The sequence below is a fragment of the Ranitomeya imitator genome, chromosome 8 (assembly GCF_032444005.1).
Source record: "Ranitomeya imitator isolate aRanImi1 chromosome 8, aRanImi1.pri, whole genome shotgun sequence".
In the NCBI taxonomy this organism is placed as follows: domain Eukaryota; kingdom Metazoa; phylum Chordata; class Amphibia; order Anura; family Dendrobatidae; genus Ranitomeya; species Ranitomeya imitator.
Window position 1 is genome coordinate 40,874,184 of NC_091289.1, and position 26,175 is coordinate 40,900,358.

Sequence of the window (26,175 nt, forward strand, 5' to 3'; positions counted from 1 at the left end):
TCTATAAAATAGTTTTTATCCTATAAAAGTGCCAAAACATAAAAAAATTATATAAATGAGGTATTGCTGTAATCGTACTGACCCGAACAATAAAACTGCTTTATCAATTTTACCAAACGCGGAACGGTATAAACGCCTCCCCCAAAAGAAATTCATGAATAGCTGGTTTTTGGTAATTCTGCCTCACAAAAATCGGAATAAAAAGCGATCAAAAAATTTCACCAATAAAAACATCAACTCGTCCCGAAAAAAACAAGACCTCACATGACTCTGTGGACTCAAATATGGAAAAATTATAGCTCTCAAAATGTGGTAACGCAAAAAATATTTTTTGCAATAAAAAGCGTCTTTCAGTGTGTGACGGCTGCCAATCATAAAAATCCGCTAAAAAACCCGCTATAAAAGTAAATGAAAAAAATGTATTTATTTCCATTTTCCCATTAGGGTTAGGGCTAGGGTTAGGGCTAGGGTTAGGGTTAGGGCTAGGGTTAGGACTAGGGTTAGGGCTAGGGTTAGGGTTAGGGCTAGGGTTAGGGTTAGGGTTAAGGCTACAGTTAGGGTTGGGGCTAAAGTTAGGGTTAGGGTTTGGATTACATTTACGGTTGGGAATAGGGTTGGGATTAGGGTTAGGGGTGTGTCAGGGTTAGAGGTGTGGTTAGGGTTACCGTTGGGATTAGGGTTAGGGGTGTGTTTGGATTAGGGTTTCAGTTATAATTGGGGGGTTTCCACTGTTTAGGCACATCAGGGGGATCTCCAAACGCAACATGGCGACCGATCTTAATTCCATCCAATTCTGCATTGAAAAAGTAAAACAGTGCTCCTTCCCTTCCGAGCTCTCCCGTGCGCCCAAACAGGAGTTTACCCCAACATATGGGGTATCAGCGTACTCAGGACAAATTGGGCAACAACTTTTGGGGTCCAATTTCTCCTGTTACCCTTGGGAAAATACAAAACTGGGGGCTAAAAAATAATTTTGAGGGGAAATTTTTTTTTTATTTTCACGGCTCTGCGTTATAAACTGTAGTGAAATACTTGGGGGCTCAAAGTTCTCACAACACATCTAGATAAGTTCCTTGGGGGGTCTAGTTTCCAATATGGGGTCACTTGTGGGGGGTTTCTACTGTTTAGGTACATTAGGGGCTCTGCAAACACAATGTGACGCCTGCAGACCATTCCATCTAAGTCTGTATTCCAAATGGCGCTCCTTCCCTTCCGAGCCCTCCCATGCGCCCAAACGCTGGTTCTCCCCCACATATGGGGTATCAGCGCACTCAGGACAAATTGCACAACAACTTTTGGGGTCCAATTTCTCCTGTTACCCTCAGGAAAATACAAAACTGGGGGCTAAAAAATTATTTTTGTGGGAAAAAAATGTTTGTTTTATTTTTACGGCTCTGCATTATAAACTTCTGTGAAGCTCTTATTGGGTCAAAGTGCTCACCACACATCTAGATAAGTTCCTTAGGGGGTCTACTTTTCAAAATGGTGTCACTTGTGGGGGGTTTCAATGTTTAGGTACATCAGTGGCTCTCCAAACGCAACATGGCGTCCCATCTCAATTCCTGTCAATTTTGCATTGAAAGGTCAAATGGCGCTCCTTCCCTTCCGAGCTCTCCCATGCGCCCAAACAATGGTTTACCCCCACATATGGGGTATCGGTGTACTCAGGACAAATTGTGCCACAACTTTTGTGGTCCAATTTCTTCTCTTACCATTGGGAAAATAAAAAATTGGGGGCGAAAAGATAATTTTTGTGGAAAAAAAATGATTTTTTATTTTTACGGTTCTGCATTATAAACTTCTGTGAAGCACTTGGTGGGTCAAAGTGCTCACCACACCTCTAGATAAGTTCCTTAGGGGGTCTACTTTCCAAAATGGTGTCACTTGTGGAGGGTTTCAATGTTTAGGCACATCAGTGGCTCTCCAAACGCAACATGGCGTCCCATCTCAATTCCAGTCAATTTTGCATTGAAAAGTCAAATGGCGCTCCTTCCCTTCCGAGCTCTGCCATGCGCCCAAACTGTGGTTAACCCCCACATATGGGGTATCAGCGTACTCAGGACAAATTGTACAACAACGTTTGGGGTCCATTTTCTCCTGTAACCCTTTGGTAAAATAAAACAAATTGGAGCTGAAGTAAATTTTTTGTGAAAAAAAAGTTAAATGTTAATTTTTATTTAAACATTCCAAAAATTCCTGTGAAGCACCTGAAGGGTTAATAAACTTCTTGAATGTGATTTTGAGAACCTTGAGGGGTGCAGTTTTTAGAATGGTGTCACACTTGGGTATTTTCTATCATATAGACCCCTCAAAATGACTTCAAATGAGATGTGGTCCCTAAAATAAAATGGTGTTGTAAAAATAGTATTTTGTGTGACATATCTCTGTGATTTAATTGCATAAAAATTCAAAGTTGGAAAATTGCGAAATTTTCAAAATTTTCGCCAAATTTCCGTTTTTTTCACAAATAAACGCAGGTAATATCAAAGAAATTTTACCACTATCATGAAGTACAATATGTCACGAGAAAACAATGTCAGAATCACCGGGATCCGTTGAAGCGTTCCAGAGTTATAACCTCATAAAGGGACAGTGGTCAGAATTGTAAAAATTGGCCCGGTCCATAACGTGCAAACCACCCTTGGGGGTAAAGGGGTTAAAGAAAAAAAAATTTGCTAAATCTTTGCCCACCCACTATAATGTCAAAAACATGGTCAAGAACATCCCGAAGAAAAAGAAAAAAAAAAAAAAATGGGGTGGTTCCTGAAATGTGACAAGTCCTGTTGCACGATCGCTCCCCAGTTATGAACGCTCCCTTCTGATTCCTCGATCATGCAAAAAAAAAATATACCACATTGTTACGCCTTTAACTTTTTTTTTTTGCATGTCCTCCATTACATTTTGTATTCCCTATAGACCTAGTGTGCGATTTTTTATTTTTGCCAGTTTGAGGTTTTGCAAACCCCATCGCCCGTGTATTGTGCTTGTCCTATAATCCGACGTGGATTTCTAATGCTGAATTGGCATCACATCTGATATGTGCTCATCAGGTTGCAGAAAACGGTGCAAATTCTTGCTCTTTTATAGTACAGGGGTGAAATCTGCCGAAAAACAACATACAAGACACACGGATTTCTTTCTGCTACGTTTGCACAAACAGAAGCTTAAAGGAGTTTTCCTTCAGACAGTAGTCATCCTCCCCAAATCCACCAAATCCAGTGTTGACTCCCCACCGCTGCTCCGTTCTCTGCAGCACTGGCGCCACAACTACAGCTGCAGCCAATTACTGAGCTCAGCCGATGTAGATGACATGAGCCGCTAAGCTCAGCGACTGCCGGCAGCGGTGATATCCGCTGTAGTTGTGATGTCACCGCTGAACCCAAAACACAGAGACCGGAGCAGCAGTGAGGAGCAGGCGCTGGACTCGAGAAGGGCGACTACTATCTCTTTTCTTATTTTTCATTACAGGGAACGTTTTAGGGGCGACTTTTCCAAACAGAGAAATCCCCTTAAAGACTGGAGGTGTTAAACAGCCATATAATACTCCAATGAACTCTATATAAATTCATGGTGTAGCGGTCAGCGGTTACTTACGGGCTTGTGTAAGCGGCCGGCAATGTACAGCGTTCTCCAATGCAGCAAATCTTCAACAAGAGTATCGGTGCTGACAATCCCGTACTTTATTACCTGGCGGAGAGAGGTGTCAGAACAATTATATTATATAATGGCAGAGTGGATGGATCACGTCTTCACAAATGGAAATAAAATTCGGAGAAATCCGTACTGTGCTGGACAATTAGTCCCATCCTACTGATAACAAGTACGGGCTATAATCCACAGTAATCCATTAGTGCCGCAAATTTCTTTAATAATTCTGCTCCACATTCTAGAGAAAAAAAAAAATGACTCGGTTAATGTTATGGGGTGCACTTATCTATACAGACAGCGCCAACTAGCCTAGATTTTGTCCTTTTCGGATACCTAACATCATCCAGTTACCCAGAAATGTTTTACCTTGGATATGAAGGAGGGGAGCTACTCATACCTGAATAACAACCATTTTTTTAAATTTTTCCATTGGTTTAATCCAATAAATAGGTCGGCTCTGTGTGCCGCTGTCTTAATGTTGCACATATACACATCCTGACAATGATTGATGCCGTTACCCAAAGTTGGGTGTAAATACTTTACTGGGTCAGGACTGTTTTTTTTTTATATAAATAATACAATTTGGTCTCGGTCTGCAATTAATTTAGGGGTCTGGTATTTAATATAGGAGGTCTAAACTAAATGTATTTAGAGGATCTGGTGTCTGATATTAAACACCTTTCCTCTAGCTGACAAAAAAAAAAAATACCAAAGACATAGTGCTTTACTCACCCTCCCCAGGTTCAGTGCAGAGTGTCTTCCACTGTTCCTGGAGTCTTATTTTCTGCAGCACTGATGTTAAGCCAACAGCCAATCACTGAGCTCAATGGCCCACGCAATCAACCAATGAGCTCGCTGATTGTCTGTAGCGTTGACAGCGCTGCAGCCAATAAGACATTGGGAGCAATGATGGAGACTTGGCACTGGATCAGGGGAGGGTGAGTAGAGCTCAATTTATTAAAAAAAAAAAAAAAAAAAAAAAAAAGGACCTTCAGCCAGGGAAGCAATATTTATCTTGCCAATTCCTCACCGCTTTCTGCACCCTGGCTTCCAGTAATAATGTTTTAGCCGTCACCACGATGATGTCACGTCTGGGTGCAAACATCATTTCTGGGGACGAGGATGCTGAAAGCAGTGAAAAAACAATATGGATTGAATTAGCCTTAGTAACGTTACAATGACCTCTTCCCTAGACACTTTGCATGGATTTGGTCCTTCTCAGCCACCATAGCGTCATCGCAGACACCCTTAGTGTCTTTTACAAATCGCACATCAATATCCAATTCTTTAGCTCACCTCTAATATTAGAGGCCATGTTCACACTATCAGTATTTGGTCAGTATATTACATCAGTATTTGTAAGGCAAAACCAGGAGTGGAACAATCAGAGGAAAAGTATAATAGAAACATATGCACCACCTCTGCATTTATCACCCACTCCTGGCTTAGGCTTACAAATACTGATGGAAAATACTGACCAAATACTGCTAGTGTGAACGTGGCCTAAGAGCAATATCACAGTACACGCACCTTCCCGTCACACGGCACCAGCGTGTTATAATAGACCCCGGCGCCGTACTTGTCCTGTATGTTACTAATTTTCTTTGGTCCCAGATATTTCAGCGCGGAGTAGTGACTTCGGTTCTGCATCAGGTTCATCGTATGCCACGTGACGGGGTCATCAACCGCAAACACGAAGTCCACCATATTCTAGGGGGAAACAAATCACCAGGGTCATTATTATTAATATGGAGATGTATAAAATGCCATATTCTTCATACCATGGGATATTCCGTTTATGTTTCCTTTACGGCAGGGGCGGACATATCGTTGGTGTAACCTGCGTGGCCACACAGGGGCCCAAGAGGTAAGGGGGCCCATTTCTAAGCAGGTGCAATTTTGAATTTTTAGGAGCTCTCAGGCTGCAAAGGGCCCATATAGCGTTCTTGAACAGGGGCCCTTTTCTATCTGTGTCCAACAGTGTTTTATGGAATATTACAGGAAAAAAGTGGACTGTTAGGGTACGTTCACATGTGGAACAAAAAAGATATACAAGTGATTCTCACTAGATTAGAATATCATCAAAAAGTTTATTTCAGTTCTTCAATACAAAAAGTGAAACTCATATTATATAGAGTCATTACAGAGTGATCTATTTCAAGTGTTTATTTCTGTTAATGTTGATGATTATGGCTTACAGACAATGAAAACCCAAAAGTTATTACCTCAGTAAATTAGAATAATAAACAAAAAACACCTGCAAAGTCTTCTTAAGCGTTTAAAATGGTCCCTTAGTCTGTTTCAGTAGCTCTACAATCATGGGGAAGACTGCTGACTTGACAGATGTCCAGAATGCAGTCATTGACACACTCCACAAGGAGGGTAAGCCACAAAAGGTCATTGCTAAAGAAGCCGGCTGGTCAGAGTGCTGTATCCAAGCATATTAATGGAAAGTTGAGTAGAAGGAAAAAGTTTGGTAGAAAAAGGTGCACAAGCAACCGGGATAACCGCAGCCTTGAAAGGATTGTTAAGAAAAGGCCATTCAAAAATTTGGAGGAGATTCACAAGGAGTGGACTGCTGCTGGAGTCATTGCTTCAAGAGCCACCACACACACAGATGTATCCAGGACATGGGCACAAGTGTCGCATTCCTTGTGTCAAGCCACTTATGACCAATAAACAATGCCAGAAGCGTCTTACCTGGGCCAAGGAGAGAAATAACTGGACTGTTTCTCAGTGGTCCAAGGTGTTGTTTTCAGATGAAAGCAAATGTTGCTAATGAGTCTGGAGGAAGAGTGGAGAGGCCACAACCCAAGCTACTGGAGGTCTAGTGTGAAGTTTCCACAATGTAGCCATGTCATCTGCTGGTGTAGGTCCACTGTGTTTTATCAAGACCAAAGTCAGCGCAGCCGTCTACCAGGAAATTTTAGAGCACTTCATGCTTCTATCTGCCGACAAGCTTTTTGGAGATGGAAATGTCATTCTCCAGCAGGACTTGGCTCCTGTCCAAACTGGCAAAAGTGCCAATACCTGGTTTACAAACAACAGTATCACTGTGCTTGATTGGCAGCAAACTCACCTGACCTTAACCCCATAGAGAATCTATGTGAAGAGGAAGATGAGAGACACCAGACCCAACAATGCAGACGAGCTGAAGGCTGCTATCAAAGCAACCTGGGCTTCCATAACCCCTCAGCAGTGCCACAGGCTGATCGCCTCCATGCCACACCGCATTGATGCAGTAATTGATGTAAAAGGAGCCCCGACCAGGTATTGAGTGCATTTACTGAACATACATTTCAGTAGGCCAACATTGCAGATTTTAAAATCATTTTTCAAGCTTGTGTTATGAAGTATTCTAATTTACTGAGATAATGACTTTTGGGATTTCATTGGCTGTAAGCCATAATCATCAACATTAACAGAAATTACAAACAGAATGATCTATCCCAAGTGTTTATGACTCTATATAATACGAGTTTCACTTTTTGTATTGAAGAACTGAAATAAATTCACTTTTTGATGATATTCTAATTTTTTGAGAAGCACCTGTATATTTGCACTGGAATCAAAGGCAGAAATCCAAGGATTCGCTTCATGGATTTGCAGACTGAACTGTGGCAGCTCCAGTCTCGTGGGCTAATCCGAATGTGGCCATCACTGCAATACCCAAGAAGCTGGTTTGATCTTCGTGAACAACAGCGCATCACTCCCGCCCTCCCGAATTCCTGAATGATTGACAGTACGGAGCAGCGATATGGCTGCACCACTGACCCGAATAGTGCGCTCTGCAATGGCGCTATAGGAGGCAGGTTTTCCTCTGCAGCATCGGAGAAGCAGGCAGGGATCAAGAGCTAACCTGCCCTCTCTAGCGATCCGGCCTACTTTGGATGAGAGCTTACAAGCTCTACAGGAAAGAGCTTCAAAGCACTGAACATGTTCAGCCGGTAATGTAGGTAATGGGCAGTAAAGAGTGATGAGTGAACGTGCTCAGATAAGGTGTTATCCAAGCATGCTCGGGTGCAAATAAAGATTAAACCACAACCATAAGAGGGATTTCATCAACCAAGGTATTTTAACCCCTTTACCCCCAAGGGTGGTTTGCACGTTAATGACCGGGCCAATTTTTACAATTCTGACCACTGTCCCTTTATGAGGTTATAACTCTGGAACGCTTCAACGGATCCCAGTGAATCTGACATTGTTTTCTCGTGACATATTGTACTTCATGACAATGGTAAAAATTCTTTGATAGTACCTGCGTTTATTTGTGAAAAAAACGGAAATTTGGCGAAAATTATGAAAATTTCGCAATTTTCCAACTTTGAATTTTTATGCAATTAAATCACAGAGATATGTCACACAAAATACTTAATAAGTAACATTTCCCACATGTCTACTTTACATCAGCACAATTTTGGAACCAAAATTTTTTTTTGTTAGGGAGTTATAAGGGTGAAAAGTTGACCAGCAATTTCTCATTTCTACAACACCATTTTTTTTTAGGGACCACATCTCATTTGAAGTCATTTTGAGGGGTCTATATGATAGAAAATACCCAAGTGTGACACCATTCTAAAAACTACACCCCTCAAGGTGCTTAAAACCACATTCAAGAAGTTTATTAACCCTTCTGGTGCTTCACAGGAATTTTTTGAATGTTTAAATAAAAATGAACATTTAACTTTTTTTCACAAAAAATTTAATTCAGCTCCAATTTGTTTTATTTTACCAAGGGTAACAGGAGAAAATGGACCGCAATCATTGTTGTACAATTTGTCCTGAGTACGCCAATACCCCACATGTGGGGGTAAACCACTGTTTGGGCGCATGGCACAGCTCGGAAGCGAAGGAGCGCCATTTGACTTTTCAATGCAAAATTGACTGGAATTGAGATGGGACGCCATGTTTCGTTTGGAGAGCCCCTGATGTGCCTAAACATTGAAACCCCCCCACAAGTGACACCATTTTGGAAAGTAGACCCCCTAAGGAACTTATCTAGAGGTGTGGTGAGCTCATTCACCCACCAAGTGCTTCACAGAAGTTTATAATGTAGAACCGTAAAAATAAAAAATCATATTTTTTCACAAAAATTATCTTTTCGCCCCCAATTTTTTATTTTTCCAAGGGTAAGAGAAGAAATTGGACCCCAATAGTTGTTGTACAATTTGTCCTGAGTAAGCTGATATCCCATATGTGGGGGTAAACCACTGTTTGGGCGGATGGGAGAGCTCGGAAGGGAAGGAGCGCCGTTTGACTTTTCAATGCAAAATTGACAGGAATTGAGATGGGATGCCATGTTGCGTTTGGAAAGCCACTGATGTGCCTAAACATTGAAACCCCCCACAAGTGACACCATTTTGGAAAGTAGACCCCCTAAGGAACTTATCTAGAGGTGTGGTGAGCACTTTGACCCACCCAGTGCTTCACAGAAGTTTATAATGCAGAACCGTAAAAATAAAAAAATCATATTTTTTCACAAAAATTATCTTTTCGCCCCCAATTTTTTATTTTTCCAAGGGTAAGAGAAGAAATTGGACCCCAAAAGTTGTTGTACAATTTGTCCTGAGTGCGCTGATACCCCATATGTGGGGGTAAACCACTGTTTGGGCGGATGGGAGAGCTCGGAAAGGAAGGAGCGCCGTTTGACTTTTCAATGCAAAATTGACAGGAATTGAGATGAGACGCCATGTTGCGTTTGCAGAGCCCCTAATGTACCTAAATAGTAGAAACCACTCACAAGTGACACCATTTTGGAAAGTAGACCCCCTAAGGAACTTATCTAGATGTGTGGTGAGCGCTTTGACCCACCAAGGGCTTCACAGAGGTTTATAATGGAGAGCCGTAAAAATAAAACAAAAATTTTTTCCCACAAAAATTATTTTTTAGCCCCCAGTTTTGTATTTTCCCGAGGGTAACAGGAGAAATTGGACCCAAAAATGTGTTGTCCAATTTGTCCTGAGTGCGCTGATACCCCATATGTGGGGGGAAACCACTGTTTGGGCGCATGGGAGGGCTCGGAAGGGAAGGAGTGCCATTTGAATGCAGACTTAGATGGAATGGTCTGCAGGCGTCACATTGCGTTTGCAGAGCCCCTAATGTACCTAAACAGTAGAAACCCCCCACAAGTGACCCCATATTGGAAACTAGACCCCCCCGGGAACTTATCTAGATGTGTTGTGAGAACTTTGAACCCCAAGTGTTTCACTACAGTTTATAACGCAGAGCCGTAAAAATAAAAAATCTTTTTTTTCCCACAAAAATTATTTTTTAGCCCCCAGTTTTGTATTTTCCCAAGGGTAACAGGAGAAATTGGACCCCAACAGTTGTTGTCCTATTTGTCCTGAGTACGCTGATACCCCATATGTTGGGTTAAACCCCTGTTTGGGCACACGGGTGAGCTCGGAAGGAAAGAAGCACTGTTTTACTTTTTCAACGCAGAATTGGCTGGAATTGAGATCGGACGCCATGTCGCTTTTGGAGAGCCCCTGATGTGCCTAAACAGTGGAAACCCCCCAATTATAACTGAAACCCTAATCCAAACACTCCCCTAACCCTAATTCCAACGGTAACCCTAACCACACCTCTAACCCTGACACACCCCTAACCCTAATCCCAACCCTATTCCCAACTGTAGATGTAATCTAAACCCTAACTGTAACTTTAGCCCCAACCCTAACTGTAGCCCTAACCCTAGCCCTAACCCTAGCCCTAACCCTAGCCCCAACCCTAACCCTAGCCCTAACCCTAACCCTAACCCTAGCCCTAGCCCTAACCCTAATGGGAAAATGGAAATAAATACATTTTTTTATTTTTCCCTAACTAAGGGGGTGATGAAGGGGGGTTTGATTTACTTTTATAGCGGGTTTTTTAGCGGATTTTTATGATTGGCAGTCGTCACACACTGAAAGACGCTTTTTATTGCAAAAAATATTTTTTGCGTTACCACATTTTGAGAGCTATAATTTTTCCATATTTTGGTCCACACAGTCATGTGAGGTCTTGTTTTTTGTGCGACGAGTTGACTTTTTATTGGTAACATTTTCGGGCACGTGACATTTTTTGATCGCTTTTTATTCCGATTTTTGTGAGACAGAATGACCAAAAACCAGCTATTCATGAATTTCTTTTGGGGGAGGCGTTTATACCGTTCCGCGTTTGGTAAAATTGATAAAGCAGTTTTATTCTTCGGGTCAGTACGATTACAGCGACACCTCATTTATATCATTTTTTTATGTTTTGGCGCTTTTATACGATAAAAACTACTTTATAGAAAAAATAATTATTTTGGCATCGCTTTATTCTCAGGACTATAACTTTTTCATTTTTTTGCTGATGATGCTGTATGGTGGCTCGTTTTTTGCGGGACAAGATGACGCTTTCAGCGGTACCATGGTTATTTATATCTGTCTTTTTGATCACGTGTTATTCCACTTTTTGTTCGGCGGTATGATAATAAAGCGTCGTTTTTTTTTTTTTTTTTCTTACGGTGTTTACTGAAGGGGTTAACTAGTGTGCCAGTTTTATAGGGCGAGTCGATACGGACGCGGCAATACTAAATATGTGTACTTTTATTGTTTTTTTTTTTTTTTTATTTAGATGAAGAAATGTATTTATGGGAATATTTTTTTTTTTTTTCATTATTTAGGAATATTTTTTTTTAATTTTTTTTACACATTTGGAATTTTTTTTTTTTACTCTTTTACTTTGTCCCAGGGGGGGACATCACAGATCAGTGATCTGACAGTGTGCACAGCACTCTGTCAGATCACTGATCTGACATGCAGCAGTGCAGGCTTCACAGTGCCTGCTCTGAGCAGGCTCTGTGAAGCCACCTCCCTCCCTGCAGGACCCGGATCCGCGGCCATCTTGGATCCGGGACCTGGAGCAGGGAGGGAGGGCGGCAAGACCCTCGCAGCAACGCGATTACATCGCGTTGCTGCGGGGGTCTCAGGGAAGCCCGCAGGGAGCCCCCTCCCTGCGCGGTGCTTCCCTGCACCGCCGGCACATCGCGATCATCTTTGATCGCGGTGTGCCGGGGATTAATGTGCCGGGGGCGGTCCGTGACCGCTCCTGGCACATAGTGCCGGATGTCAGCTGCGATAGTCAGCTGACACCCGGCTGCGATCGGCGCCGCTCCCCCCGTGAGCGCTGCCGATCGCATATGACGTACTATTGCGTCCTTGGGAAGTAGGGCCCACCCCCCATGGACGCAATAGTACGTCTGATGGCAGAAAGGGGTTAATCAGTAAAACGGCGCCGACCTGACACTATGTGTAGGTTACTGAGTAAAATCCTGATGACAGGTTCCCTTTAACCCCTTTCTGACCTTGGACGGGATAGTACGTCCGAGGACAGAACCCCTGCTATGATGTGGGCTCCAGCGGTGAGCCCGCATCAAAGCCTGGACATGCTAGCTGTTTTATACAGCTGACATGGGCCTGCAATAGCGGAGGGAGGAATCGCGATCCACCCACTGCTATTAGCTAGTTAAATGCCACTGTCAAACGCTGACAGCGGCATTAACTACCGCTTCCGGCCATCGGGCCGGAAATGCGCGCATCGCTGACCCCTGTCACGTGGTCGGCAGTCAGCGATGCGTCGGCATGACAACCAGAGGTCTATTGAAGACCACTATGGTTGTTGATTCCAGATAGCTGTGAGCGCCTCCCAGTGGGCGGCGCTCATAGGAATGCAGCAATTCTACTACATAGGAGCGACCTGAGCATCACTCCTATGTAGCAGAGCCATTGGAGGCTATTGAAGCATGGCAAAAGTAAAAAAAGAAAAGTTTAATATATATATATATATATATATATATATATATATATATATATATATATATATATATATATATATATATATATATATATATATATATATATATATATATATTTAAAATCACACCCCTTTCAAAATAAAACAATAGAAAATAGAATCACCCTATCAATTAAAAAAAAAGAAAAAAAAAAAAGATTAACCTGATCGCTAAACGGAGTAGCGAGAAAAAAAGAATTGAAAAGCCAGAATTACGTTCGCCGCGACACTGCATTAAAATGCAATAACGGGCTGTCAAAAGAACGTATATGCACCAAAATGGTATCATTAAAAATGTCAGCTCGGCACGCAAAAAATAAGGCCTCACCCGACCCCAGATCACAAAAATGGAAACACTACGAGTATCGTAAAATTGCGCAATTGGTTTATTTTATTTAGCAAAGTTTGGATTTTTTTTTTACCACTTAGATAAAAAATAACCTAGACATATTTGATGTCTATGAACTCGTAATCACCTGGAGAATCATAATATTAGGTCAGTTTTAGCATTTAGTAAACCTGGCAAAAAAGCCAAATAAAAAAAAAAAAAGTGTGGGATTGCACTTTTTTTTGCAATTTCACCGCACTTGGAATTTTATTCCTGTTTTCTAGTACATGACTACATGACATGCTAAAACCAATGATGTCGTTCAAAAGTACAACTCGTCCCGCAAAAAATAAGCCCTCACATGGCCATATTGACGGAAAAATAAAAAAGTTATGGCTCTGGGAAGGAGGAGAGCCAAAAAAGAAAACACAAAACCGAAAAAAGCTGGGGTCATGAAGGGGTTAAGCAATATCTGGCCCAGTGTTCCTATACATCAATCCGTAATATTATCCCCATAATGTGAGAATATCCCAGACCGTACAATAATCTGCATTATTAGCTATTTCACCCTCTTACCTTCGCATTGGTCTGTGATGCCCCAATCTGCTTGAAGACTGCAGATCCATAGGCGAAGGCGAGGCTGATATCCTGGGGGAAATTACTCAGGATCCTACGGAACTGGTACCCGGTGCCCTGGAGAGCTGGCAGAGCCATGACCTGTGAGCGGCAGCCTCATACAGTGCACTACTGACGCCAACACATCGTAAGGCTGCAAACACTGCACCGAGTGTACAGCCAGACAGCGCACAGTCCTGTGAACTGTGAATAGAGCAATGTCAGTGCGGCCCAGCACGCCACACGCAGACCTATATATACACACACCGCCCCGCACACCACACGCAGTCCTATATATACACACCGCCCCGCACGCCACACGCAGACCTATATATACACACCGCCCCGCACGCCACACGCAGTCCTATATATACACACCGCCCCGCACACCACACGCAGTCCTATATATACACACCGCCCCGCACGCCACACGCAGTCCTATATATACACACCGCCCCGCACGCCACACGCAGTCCTATATATACACACCGCCCCGCACGCCACACGCAGTCCTATATATACACACCGCCCCGCACGCCACACGCAGTCCTATATATACACACCGCCCCGTACGCCACACGCAGTCCTATATATACACACCGCCCCGCACGCAGTCCTATATATACACCGCCCCGTACGCCACACGCAGTCCTATATATACACACCGCCCCGCACGCAGTCCTATATATACACACCGCCCCGCACGCCACACGCAGACCTATATATACACACACCGCCCCGCACACCACACGCAGTCCTATATATACACACCGCCCCGCACGCCACACGCAGTCCTATATATACACACCGCCCCGCACGCCACACGCAGACCTATATATACACACCGCCCCGTACGCCACACGCAGTCCTATATATACACACCGCCCCGTACGCCACACGCAGTCCTATATATACACACCGCCCCGCACGCCACACGCAGTCCTATATATACACACCGCCCCACAAAGTCCTATATATACACCGCCCCGTACGCCACACGCAGACCTATATATACACACCGCCCCGCACGCAGTCCTATATATACACACCGCCCCGCACGCCACACGCAGTCCTATATATACACACCGCCCCGTACGCCACACGCAGTCCTATATATACACACCGCCCCGTACGCCACACGCAGTCCTATATATACACACCGCCCCGCACGCCACACGCAGTCCTATATATACACACACACACCGCCCCGCACACCACACGCAGTCCTATATATACACACCGCCACGCACGCCACACGCAGTCCTATATATACACACCGCCCCGCACGCCACACGCAGTCCTATATATACACACCGCCCCGTACGCCACACGCAGTCCTATATATACACACCGCCCCGCACGCCACATGCAGTCCTATATATATACACACCGCCCCACAAAGTCCTATATATACACCGCCCCGTACGCCACACGCAGACCTATATATACACACCGCCCCGCACGCAGTCCTATATATACACACCGCCCCGCACGCAGTCCTATATATACACACCGCCCCGTACGCCACACGCAGTCCTATATATACACACCGCCCCGTACGCCACACGCAGTCCTATATATACACACACCGCCCCGCACGCCACACGCAGTCCTATATATACACACACCGCCCCGCACACCACACGCAGTCCTATATATACACACCGCCACGCACGCCACACGCAGTCCTATATATACACACCGCCCCGCACGCCACACGCAGTCCTATATATACACACCGCCCCGTACGCCACACGCAGTCCTATATATACACACCGCCCCGCACGCCACACGCAGTCCTATATATACACACCGCCCCGCACGCCACACGCAGTCCTATATATACACACCGCCCCGTACGCCACACGCAGTCCTATATATACACACCGCCCCGTACGCCACACGCAGTCCTATATATACACACCGCCCCGTACGCCACACGCAGTCCTATATATACACACCGCCCCGCACGCCACATGCAGTCCTATATATATATATACACACCGCCCCACAAAGTCCTATATATACACCGCCCCGTACGCCACACGCAGACCTATATATACACACCGCCCCGCACGCAGTCCTATATATACACACCGCCCCGCACGCAGTCCTATATATACACACCGCCCCGTACGCCACACGCAGTCCTATATATACACACCGCCCCGTACGCCACACGCAGTCCTATATATACACACCGCCCCGCACGCCACATGCAGTCCTATATATATATACACACCGCCCCACAAAGTCCTATATATACACCGCCCCGTACGCCACACGCAGACCTATATATACACACCGCCCCGCACGCAGTCCTATATATACACACCGCCCCGCACGCAGTCCTATATATACACACCGCCCCGTACGCCACACGCAGTCCTATATATACACACCGCCCCGTACGCCACACGCAGTCCTATATATACACACACCGCCCCGCACACCACACGCAGTCCTATATATACACACCGCCCCGCACGCCACACGCAGTCCTATATATACACACCGCCCCGCACGCCACACGCAGTCCTATATATACACACCGCCCCGCACGCCACACGCAGTCCTATATATACACACCGCCCCGTACGCCACACGCAGTCCTATATATACACACCGCCCCGCACGCCACACGCAGTCCTATATATACACACCGCCCCGCACGCCACACGCAGTCCTATATATACACACCGCCCCACAAAGTCCTATATATACACCGCCCCGTACGCCACACGCAGACCTATATATACACACCGCCCCGCACGCCACACGCAGTCCTATATATACACACCGCCCCACAAAGTCCTATATACACACCGCCCCGCACGCCACACGCAGTCCTATATATACACACCGCCCCGTACGCCACACGCAGTCCTATATATACACACCGCCCCGTACGCCACACGCAGTCCTATATATACACACCGCCCCGCACGCCACACGCAGTCCTATATATACACACCGCCCCACAAAGTCCTATATATACACCGCCCCGTACGCCACACGCAGACCTATATATACACACCGCCCCGCACGCAGTCCTATATATACACACCGCCCAGCACGCAGTCCTATATATACACACCGCCCCGTACGCCACACGCAGTCCTATATATACACACCGCCCCGTACGCCACACGCAGTCCTATATATACACACACCGCCCCGCACGCCACACGCAGTCCTATATATACACACACCGCCCCGCACACCACACGCAGTCCTATATATACACACCGCCACGCACGCCACACGCAGTCCTATATATACACACCGCCCCGCACGCCACACGCAGTCCTATATATACACACCGCCCCGTACGCCACACGCAGTCCTATATATACACACCGCCCCGCACGCCACACGCAGTCCTATATATACACACCGCCCCACAAAGTCCTATATATACACCGCCCCGTACGCCACACGCAGACCTATATATACACACCGCCCCGCACGCCACACGCAGTCCTATATATACACACCGCCCCACAAAGTCCTATATACACACCGCCCCGCACGCCACACGCAGTCCTATATATACACACCGCCCCGTACGCCACACGCAGTCCTATATATACACACCGCCCCGTACGCCACACGCAGTCCTATATATACACACCGCCCCGCACGCCACACGCAGTCCTATATATACACACCGCCCCACAAAGTCCTATATATACACCGCCCCGTACGCCACACGCAGACCTATATATACACACCGCCCCGCACGCAGTCCTATATATACACACCGCCCAGCACGCAGTCCTATATATACACACCGCCCCGTACGCCACACGCAGTCCTATATATACACACCGCCCCGTACGCCACACGCAGTCCTATATATACACACACCGCCCCGCACGCCACACGCAGTCCTATATATACACACACCGCCCCGCACACCACACGCAGTCCTATATATACACACCGCCACGCACGCCACACGCAGTCCTATATATACACACCGCCCCGCACGCCACACGCAGTCCTATATATACACACCGCCCCGTACGCCACACGCAGTCCTATATATACACACCGCCCCGCACGCCACACGCAGTCCTATATATACACACCGCCCCACAAAGTCCTATATATACACCGCCCCGTACGCCACACGCAGACCTATATATACACACCGCCCCGCACGCCACACGCAGTCCTATATATACACACCGCCCCACAAAGTCCTATATACACACCGCCCCGCACGCCACACGCAGTCCTATATATACACACCGCCCCGTACGCCACACGCAGTCCTATATATACACACCGCCCCGCACGCCACACGCAGTCCTATATATACACACCGCCCCACAAAGTCCTATATATACACCGCCCCGTACGCCACACGCAGACCTATATATACACACCGCCCCGCACGCAGTCCTATATATACACACCGCCCAGCACGCAGTCCTATATATACACACCGCCCCGTACGCCACACGCAGTCCTATATATACACACCGCCCCGTACGCCACACGCAGTCCTATATATACACACACCGCCCCGCACGCCACACGCAGTCCTATATATACACACACCGCCCCGCACACCACACGCAGTCCTATATATACACACCGCCACGCACGCCACACGCAGTCCTATATATACACACCGCCCCGCACGCCACACGCAGTCCTATATATACACACCGCCCCGTACGCCACACGCAGTCCTATATATACACACCGCCCCGCACGCCACACGCAGTCCTATATATACACACCGCCCCGCACGCCACACGCAGTCCTATATATACACACCGCCCCGTACGCCACACGCAGTCCTATATATACACACCGCCCCGTACGCCACACGCAGTCCTATATATACACACCGCCCCGTACGCCACACGCAGTCCTATATATACACACCGCCCCGCACGCCACATGCAGTCCTATATATATACACACCGCCCCACAAAGTCCTATATATACACCGCCCCGTACGCCACACGCAGACCTATATATACACACCGCCCCGCACGCAGTCCTATATATACACACCGCCCCGCACGCAGTCCTATATATACACACCGCCCCGTACGCCACACGCAGTCCTATATATACACACCGCCCCGTACGCCACACGCAGTCCTATATATACACACCGCCCCGCACGCCACATGCAGTCCTATATATATATACACACCGCCCCACAAAGTCCTATATATACACCGCCCCGTACGCCACACGCAGACCTATATATACACACCGCCCCGCACGCAGTCCTATATATACACACCGCCCCGCACGCAGTCCTATATATACACACCGCCCCGTACGCCACACGCAGTCCTATATATACACACCGCCCCGTACGCCACACGCAGTCCTATATATACACACACCGCCCCGCACACCACACGCAGTCCTATATATACACACCGCCCCGCACGCCACACGCAGTCCTATATATACACACCGCCCCGCACGCCACACGCAGTCCTATATATACACACCGCCCCGTACGCCACACGCAGTCCTATATATACACACCGCCCCGCACGCCACACGCAGTCCTATATATACACACCGCCCCGCACGCCACACGCAGTCCTATATATACACACCGCCCCACAAAGTCCTATATATACACCGCCCCGTACGCCACACGCAGACCTATATATACACACCGCCCCGCACGCCACACGCAGTCCTATATATACACACCGCCCCACAAAGTCCTATATACACACCGCCCCGCACGCCACACGCAGTCCTATATATACACACCGCCCCGTACGCCACACGCAGTCCTATATATACACACCGCCCCGTACGCCACACGCAGTCCTATATATACACACCGCCCCGCACGCCACACGCAGTCCTATATATACACACCGCCCCGTACGCCACACGCAGTCCTATATATACACACCGCCCCGTACGCCACACGCAGTCCTATATATACACACCGCCCCGCACGCCACACGCAGTCCTATATATACACACACACACCGCCCCGCACACCACACGCAGTCCTATATATACACACCGCCACGCACGCCACACGCAGTCCTATATATACACACCGCCCCGCACGCCACACGCAGTCCTATATATACACACCGCCCCGTACGCCACACGCAGTCCTATATATACACACCGCCCCGTACGCCACACGCAGTCCTATATATACACACCGCCCCGCACGCCACATGCAGTCCTATATATATACACACCGCCCCACAAAGTCCTATATATACACCGCCCCGTACGCCACACGCAGACCTATATATACACACCGCCCCGCACGCAGTCCTATATATACACACAGCCCCGCACGCAGTCCTATATATACACACCGCCCCGTACGCCACACGCAGTCCTATATATACACACCGCCCCGTACGCCACACGCAGTCCTATATATACACACACCGCCCCGCACGCCACACGCAGTCCTATATATACACACACCGCCCCGCACACCACACGCAGTCCTATATATACACACCGCCACGCACGCCACACGCAGTCCTATATATACACACCGCCCCGCACGCCACACGCAGTCCTATATATACACACCGCCCCGTACGCCACACGCAGTCCTATATATACACACCGCCCCGTACGCCACACGCAGTCCTATATATACACACCGCCCCGCACGCCACATGCAGTCCTATATATATACACACCGCCCCACAAAGTCCTATATATACACCGCCCCGTACGCCACACGCAGACCTATATATACACACCGCCCCGCACGCAGTCCTATATATACACACCGCCTCGTACGCCACACGCAGTCCTATATATACACACCGCCCCGTACGCCACACGCAGTCCTATATATACACACCGCCCCGCACGCCACATGCAGTCCTATATATATACACACCGCCCCACAAAGTCCTATATATACACCGCCCCGTACGCCACACGCAGACCTATATATACACACCGCCCCGCACGCAGTCCTATATATACACACCGCCCCGCACGCAGTCCTATATATACACACCGCCCCGTACGCCACACGCAGTCCTATATATACACACCGCCCCGTACGCCACACGCAGTCCTATATATACACACACCGCCCCGCACGCCACACGCAGTCCTATATATACACACCGCCCCGCACGCCACACGCAGTCCTATATATACACACCGCCCCGCACGCCACACGCAGTCCTATATATACACACCGCCCCGCACGCCACACGCAGTCCTATATATACACACCGCCCCGTACGCCACACGCAGTCCTATATATACACACCGCCCCGCACGCCACACGCAGTCCTATATATACACACCGCCCCGCACGCCACACGCAGTCCTATATATACACACCGCCCCACAAAGTCCTATATATACACCGCCCCGTACGCCACACGCAGACCTATATATACACACCGCCCCGCACGCAGTCCTATATATACACACCGCCCCGCACGCCACACGCAGTCCTATATATACACACCGCCCCGTACGCCACACGCAGTCCTATATATACACACCGCCCCGTACGCCACACGCAGTCCTATATAAACACACCGCCCCGTACGCCACACGCAGTCCTATATATACACACCGCCCCGCACGCCACACGCAGTCCTATATATACACACCGCCCCACAAAGTCCTATATATACACCGCCCCGTACGCCACACGCAGACCTATATATACACACCGCCCCGCACGCAGTCCTATATATACACACAGCCCCGCACGCAGTCCTATATATACACACAGCCCCGCACGCAGTCCTATATATACACACAGCCCCGCACGCAGTCCTATATATACACAGCCCCGCACGCAGTCCTATATATACACACAGCCCCGCACGCAGTCCTATATATACACACAGCCCCGCACGCAGTCCTATATATACACACAGCCCCGCACGCAGTCCTATATATACACACAGCCCCGCACGCAGTCCTATATATACACACAGCCCCGCACGCAGTCCTATATATACACACAGCCCCGCACGCAGTCCTATATATACACACAGCCCCGCACGCAGTCCTATATATACACACAGCCCCGCACGCAGTCCTATATATACACACAGCCCCGCACGCAGTCCTATATATACACACAGCCCCGCACGCAGTCCTATATATACACACAGCCCCGCACGCAGTCCTATATATACACACAGCCCCGCACGCAGTCCTATATATACACACAGCCCCGCACGCAGTCCTATATATACACACAGCCCCGCACGCAGTCCTATATATACACACACAGCCCCGCACGCAGTCCTATATATACACACACAGCCCCGCACGCAGTCCTATATATACACACAGCCCCGCACGCAGTCCTATATATACACACAGCCCCGCACGCAGTCCTATATATACACACACAGCCCCGCACGCAGTCCTATATATACACACACAGCCCCGCACGCAGTCCTATATATACACACAGCCCCGCACGCAGTCCTATATATAGATACAGCCCCGCACGCAGTCCTATATATACACACAGCCCCACACGCAGTCCTATATATAGACACAGCCCCGCACGCAGTCCTATATATACACACAGCCCCGCACGCAGTCCTATATATACACACAGCCCCGCACGCAGTCCTATATATACACACAGCCCCACACGCAGTCCTATATACTGACCTCCCGCACACCACACGCAGTCCTATATATACACACAGCCCCACACGCAGTCCTATATATAGACACAGCCCCGCACGCAGTCCTATATATAGACACAGCCCCGCACGCAGTCCTATATATACACACAGCCCCACACGCAGTCCTATATATACACACTGCCCCGCACGCAGTCCTATATATACACACAGCCCCGCACGCAGTCCTATATATACACACAGCGCCACACGCAGTCCTATATATAGACACAGCCCCACACGCAGTCCTATATATAGACACAGCCCCGCACGCAGTCCTATATATACACACAGCCCCGCACGCAGTCCTATATATACACACACAGCCCCGCACGCAGTCCTATATATACACACAGCCCCGCACGCAGTCCTACATATACACACAGCCCCGCACGCAGTCCTATATATACACACAGCCCCACACGCAGTCCTATATATAGACACAGCCCCGCACGCAGTCCTATATATACACACAGCCCCGCACGCAGTCCTATATATACACACAGCCCCGCACGCAGTCCTATATATACACACAGCCCCGCACGCAGTCCTATATATACACACAGCCCCGCACGCAGTCCTATATATACACACAGCCCCGCACGCAGTCCTATATATACACACAGCCCCACACGCAGTCCTATATATACACACAGCCCCACACGCAGTCCTATATATACACACAGCCCCGCACGCAGTCCTATATATACACACAGCCCCACACGCAGTCCTATATATACACACAGCCCCGCACGCAGTCCTATATATACACACAGCCCCGCACGCAGTCCTATATATACACACAGCCCCGCACGCAGTCCTATATATACACACAGCCCCGCACGCAGTCCTATATATACACACAGCCCTATATATACACACAGCCCCACACGCAGTCCTATATACTGACCTCCCGCACACCACACGCAGTCCTAGTATACACTGCCGTGCACAGAGTTCTGCAGCCATTCTGCACACAGGTACACTTACTTCCGGGTTCTGTGAAACGCACTCGTTGATTGGTTAGGTCTTACGTTTCTTGCTATTGGCTCATGCGCGCTCTGGTGTGATTAGTCAGGCCTGTGCCTGTATTTTACCCTGGAGACTGTATACTACATAATATACTGTAGCTACCAGATATGATATGTATGGCACACACATTACCAGGCACCAGGTTATGGATCTGTTCACACATGTGTGGAATAGTGAAAATAATGAATAAAACCAGTGTAATAATATACTATCTCTGCTGTCAGTGAACAATGTGTATACCATAAGGCTATAACAAACCTACCTCAGCTGTATGTGACTGACAGGATATAATGCGGCAGCGACGTGTCGTGTTACTCTGCTTGGCTCATATCTCTCTCAAATTCATTGTTCATAAGTTCACGGTGTATTAACTGGATTTTATTTCCGCTCTGAAAGTCAAATCCTATTTATTTGGAGCTATAAAAATATATTACAGAGTATTGAAAAAGTATTCACCCCCACTGAACTTTTCCGCTTTTTTTCAAGTTACATCCAGAAACTTAAATGTATTTTATGTTATATACAGGGCTGCCACTAGGAATGTCGGGGCCCCATACCGGCAACATTTCCGGAGCCCCCCTTGAAACTCCACCTTCACCCCTCAAACCGTCCACAGCCCCACCGCTCTCTGTTGGAAAAACTCCACTTTTCACCAGTCACACAATAAGGGTATGTGCACACGTTGCGGATTTGGCAGCGCGGATCCGGCAGCTGTTTACCATGCGGTTTGCAGTAGCATGTAAACATGGAAAACCAAATCCGCAGTGCAAATGCTGCGGAAAATTCCACGCGGAAACGCATCGGTTTATTTTCCGCAGCATGTCAACTCTATGTGCGGATTCCGCAGCGTTTTACACCTATTCCATAATAGGAATCCGCAGGTGTAAAATCCGCAGAAAATCCAAAATGAAATCCGCAACGTATGCACATACCCTTCCAATTCCCATCACCCAATCACACATATAGCCAGCAGCTTTTATTTTGGCCAAAAGATTTTGTAATCCACCACCACGACAAGGTAGACTCTTTTCGCCGGGCTCTACTGTACTGTAACTTAATAAACATTTGTTAAGATATACAATACAATTTAGGTATATTTTTATTTATTTTTCAGTTTTTAAAATGACCAATAATATCACATACAAGGAACAAATACCACCGCACCATGACCAGATCACATATTAACACCACAGTGACCGATTAATACCACATATAAGGAACAAATATTGCCACACTATGGCCAGACCACATATTACCAGTATAATGCACCCCCATAGTGTGTAATGCAGCCCCATAGTGTGTAATGCAGCCCTACAGTAGTGTTATGCACCCCATAGTATAATGCACCCCCATAGTGTATAATGCAGCCCCATAGTATAATGCACCCCCATAGTATAATGCACCCCCATAGTATAATGCACCCCCATAGTGTATAATGCAGCCCCATAGTATAATGCACCCCATAGTATAATGCACCCCACAGGGGTATAATGCACCCCCATAGTGTATAATGCAGCCCCATATTAGCTTTACAAAAAAATTAAAACGTTTCTCCTTACCTGGCCAAGATCATGCTCTATACCGGGAGCTATGTGGGGGCCCATACTGTATATAGAGAGGCTATGTTTGGGATCCCATTGTATATTAGGAGCCTATGTGGGGGCTCATACTGTATATAGAGGGCTATTTGGGACTCATACTGTATACAATGTTGGCTCATACTGTATATAGGGGGCTATGTGGGGCTCATACTGTATATATAAGGCTATGTGGGTCCTCATACGTATATATTTTGGTATATATTTTGGCTCATATTGTATATAAGGGCTATGTGGGGGCTCATACTGTATATAGGGGGCTATGTGGGGGCTCACACTGTATATAGGTGGCTGTGTGAGGGCTTATATTGTGTACGGGGAGGCTGATTGCCCTTAACTGGGGATATATTCACATGCATGAGTCTGCTATAGACTCAGTCTGCTGCAAATCATCTTTTAACTTCCATCTTTTAAATTACATCTTTTTAATTATGATTCTGAATTAGACTGAATTCTAGAATGCATTTGGCTACTCATCACTACTACAATATTATCATCATCTGCACCATCTAATCGAGCTGTTCTCCTCTTCCCACAGGTATGCACTGACTTTACCCAGCTCTCCCTGGCTTCTGAATGTCTCTGTATACTGCATTGATTTTCCATGGTATGCACTGACTTTACCCAGCTCTCCCTGGCTTCTGAATGTCTCTGTATACTGCACTGGCTTTTCTATGCTTCCCCTGGATCTGAGTGTCTTGGTGCAGCACATATAATCCTTTTAGTATGCTTTCTCACCTATGAGCTTGTTTCCATGACCTGTTTTCATGTATCCCATTGTGTGATCCTGGCATCTCTTTGAGTGGTCAGTCTTACCCCTCCCTCACTTTATGACCTTTGCTTAACTCTCTACATCTGGTCTCCCATACCCAGCCACCCCCTCATTCACACCTGATTGCCCTTAACTGGGGATATATTCACATGCAGGAGTCTGCTATAGACTCAGTCTGCTGCAAATCATCTTTTAAATTACATCTTTTAAATTACATCTTTTAAATTACATCTTTTAAATTACATCTTTTAAATTACATCTTTTAAATTATGATTTTGAATTAGACTGAATTGGACTGGAATTGACTGGAAGGTAACAGACTACTAACCACTACAATGTTTCGGTTTCTTTTCTCTTTCACCCCCATACTACTTTCCTTCTTACAATCTCCTGCAATCCCTCCTCCTAGTAAGGAACTAGTCATTTCTTCCTCCATACTCCCCAGCCATCTCACCTTCTCCTCAGAACTGTTCCTCCACATACAATCCTTTTTCTCCAGACACACACGGCCACATCATGTCCTATCCTGCTCCCACCTTCTAATGATCTGTCTGTTACTCCTCATTGCTGGTGACATATCCCCAAATCCCGGCCCTCCTCAATTCATCCCCACACTCGTTTCTAACCCCCTGCCACGATCCTCCGCATGTTTTCCCAACCACGACAACCTCATACCCATTCATCCAGCCCCCACTCCCCAGCTCC

The 26,175-nt window shown here is 47.1% G+C and overlaps 1 protein-coding gene across 4 annotated transcripts in view; it reads right to left on the minus strand.

Annotated features, from left to right (window-relative positions):
* Positions 1 to 23,084, minus strand: part of TAMM41 (TAM41 mitochondrial translocator assembly and maintenance homolog) — a 40,716-nt gene extending 17,632 nt beyond the window's left edge. For 2 of the 4 annotated variants that reach the window (XM_069736774.1, XM_069736777.1), the window contains exons 1-4: positions 22,979 to 23,058; positions 13,370 to 13,612; positions 5,179 to 5,358; positions 3,595 to 3,687 (exon numbers count right to left, since the gene is read on the minus strand). In XM_069736774.1, the coding sequence (XP_069592875.1) occupies positions 3,595 to 3,687; positions 5,179 to 5,358; positions 13,370 to 13,507 (411 nt within the window). In that variant the 5' untranslated portion in view covers positions 13,508 to 13,612; positions 22,979 to 23,058. Of the gene's footprint in view, positions 1 to 3,594; positions 3,688 to 5,178; positions 5,359 to 13,369; positions 13,613 to 22,054; positions 22,087 to 22,978 lie in introns of those variants that run through there. The other 2 variants (XM_069736776.1, XM_069736775.1) reach the window with 2 other exon arrangements.
* Positions 23,085 to 26,175: the final 3,091 nt, after the last annotated feature.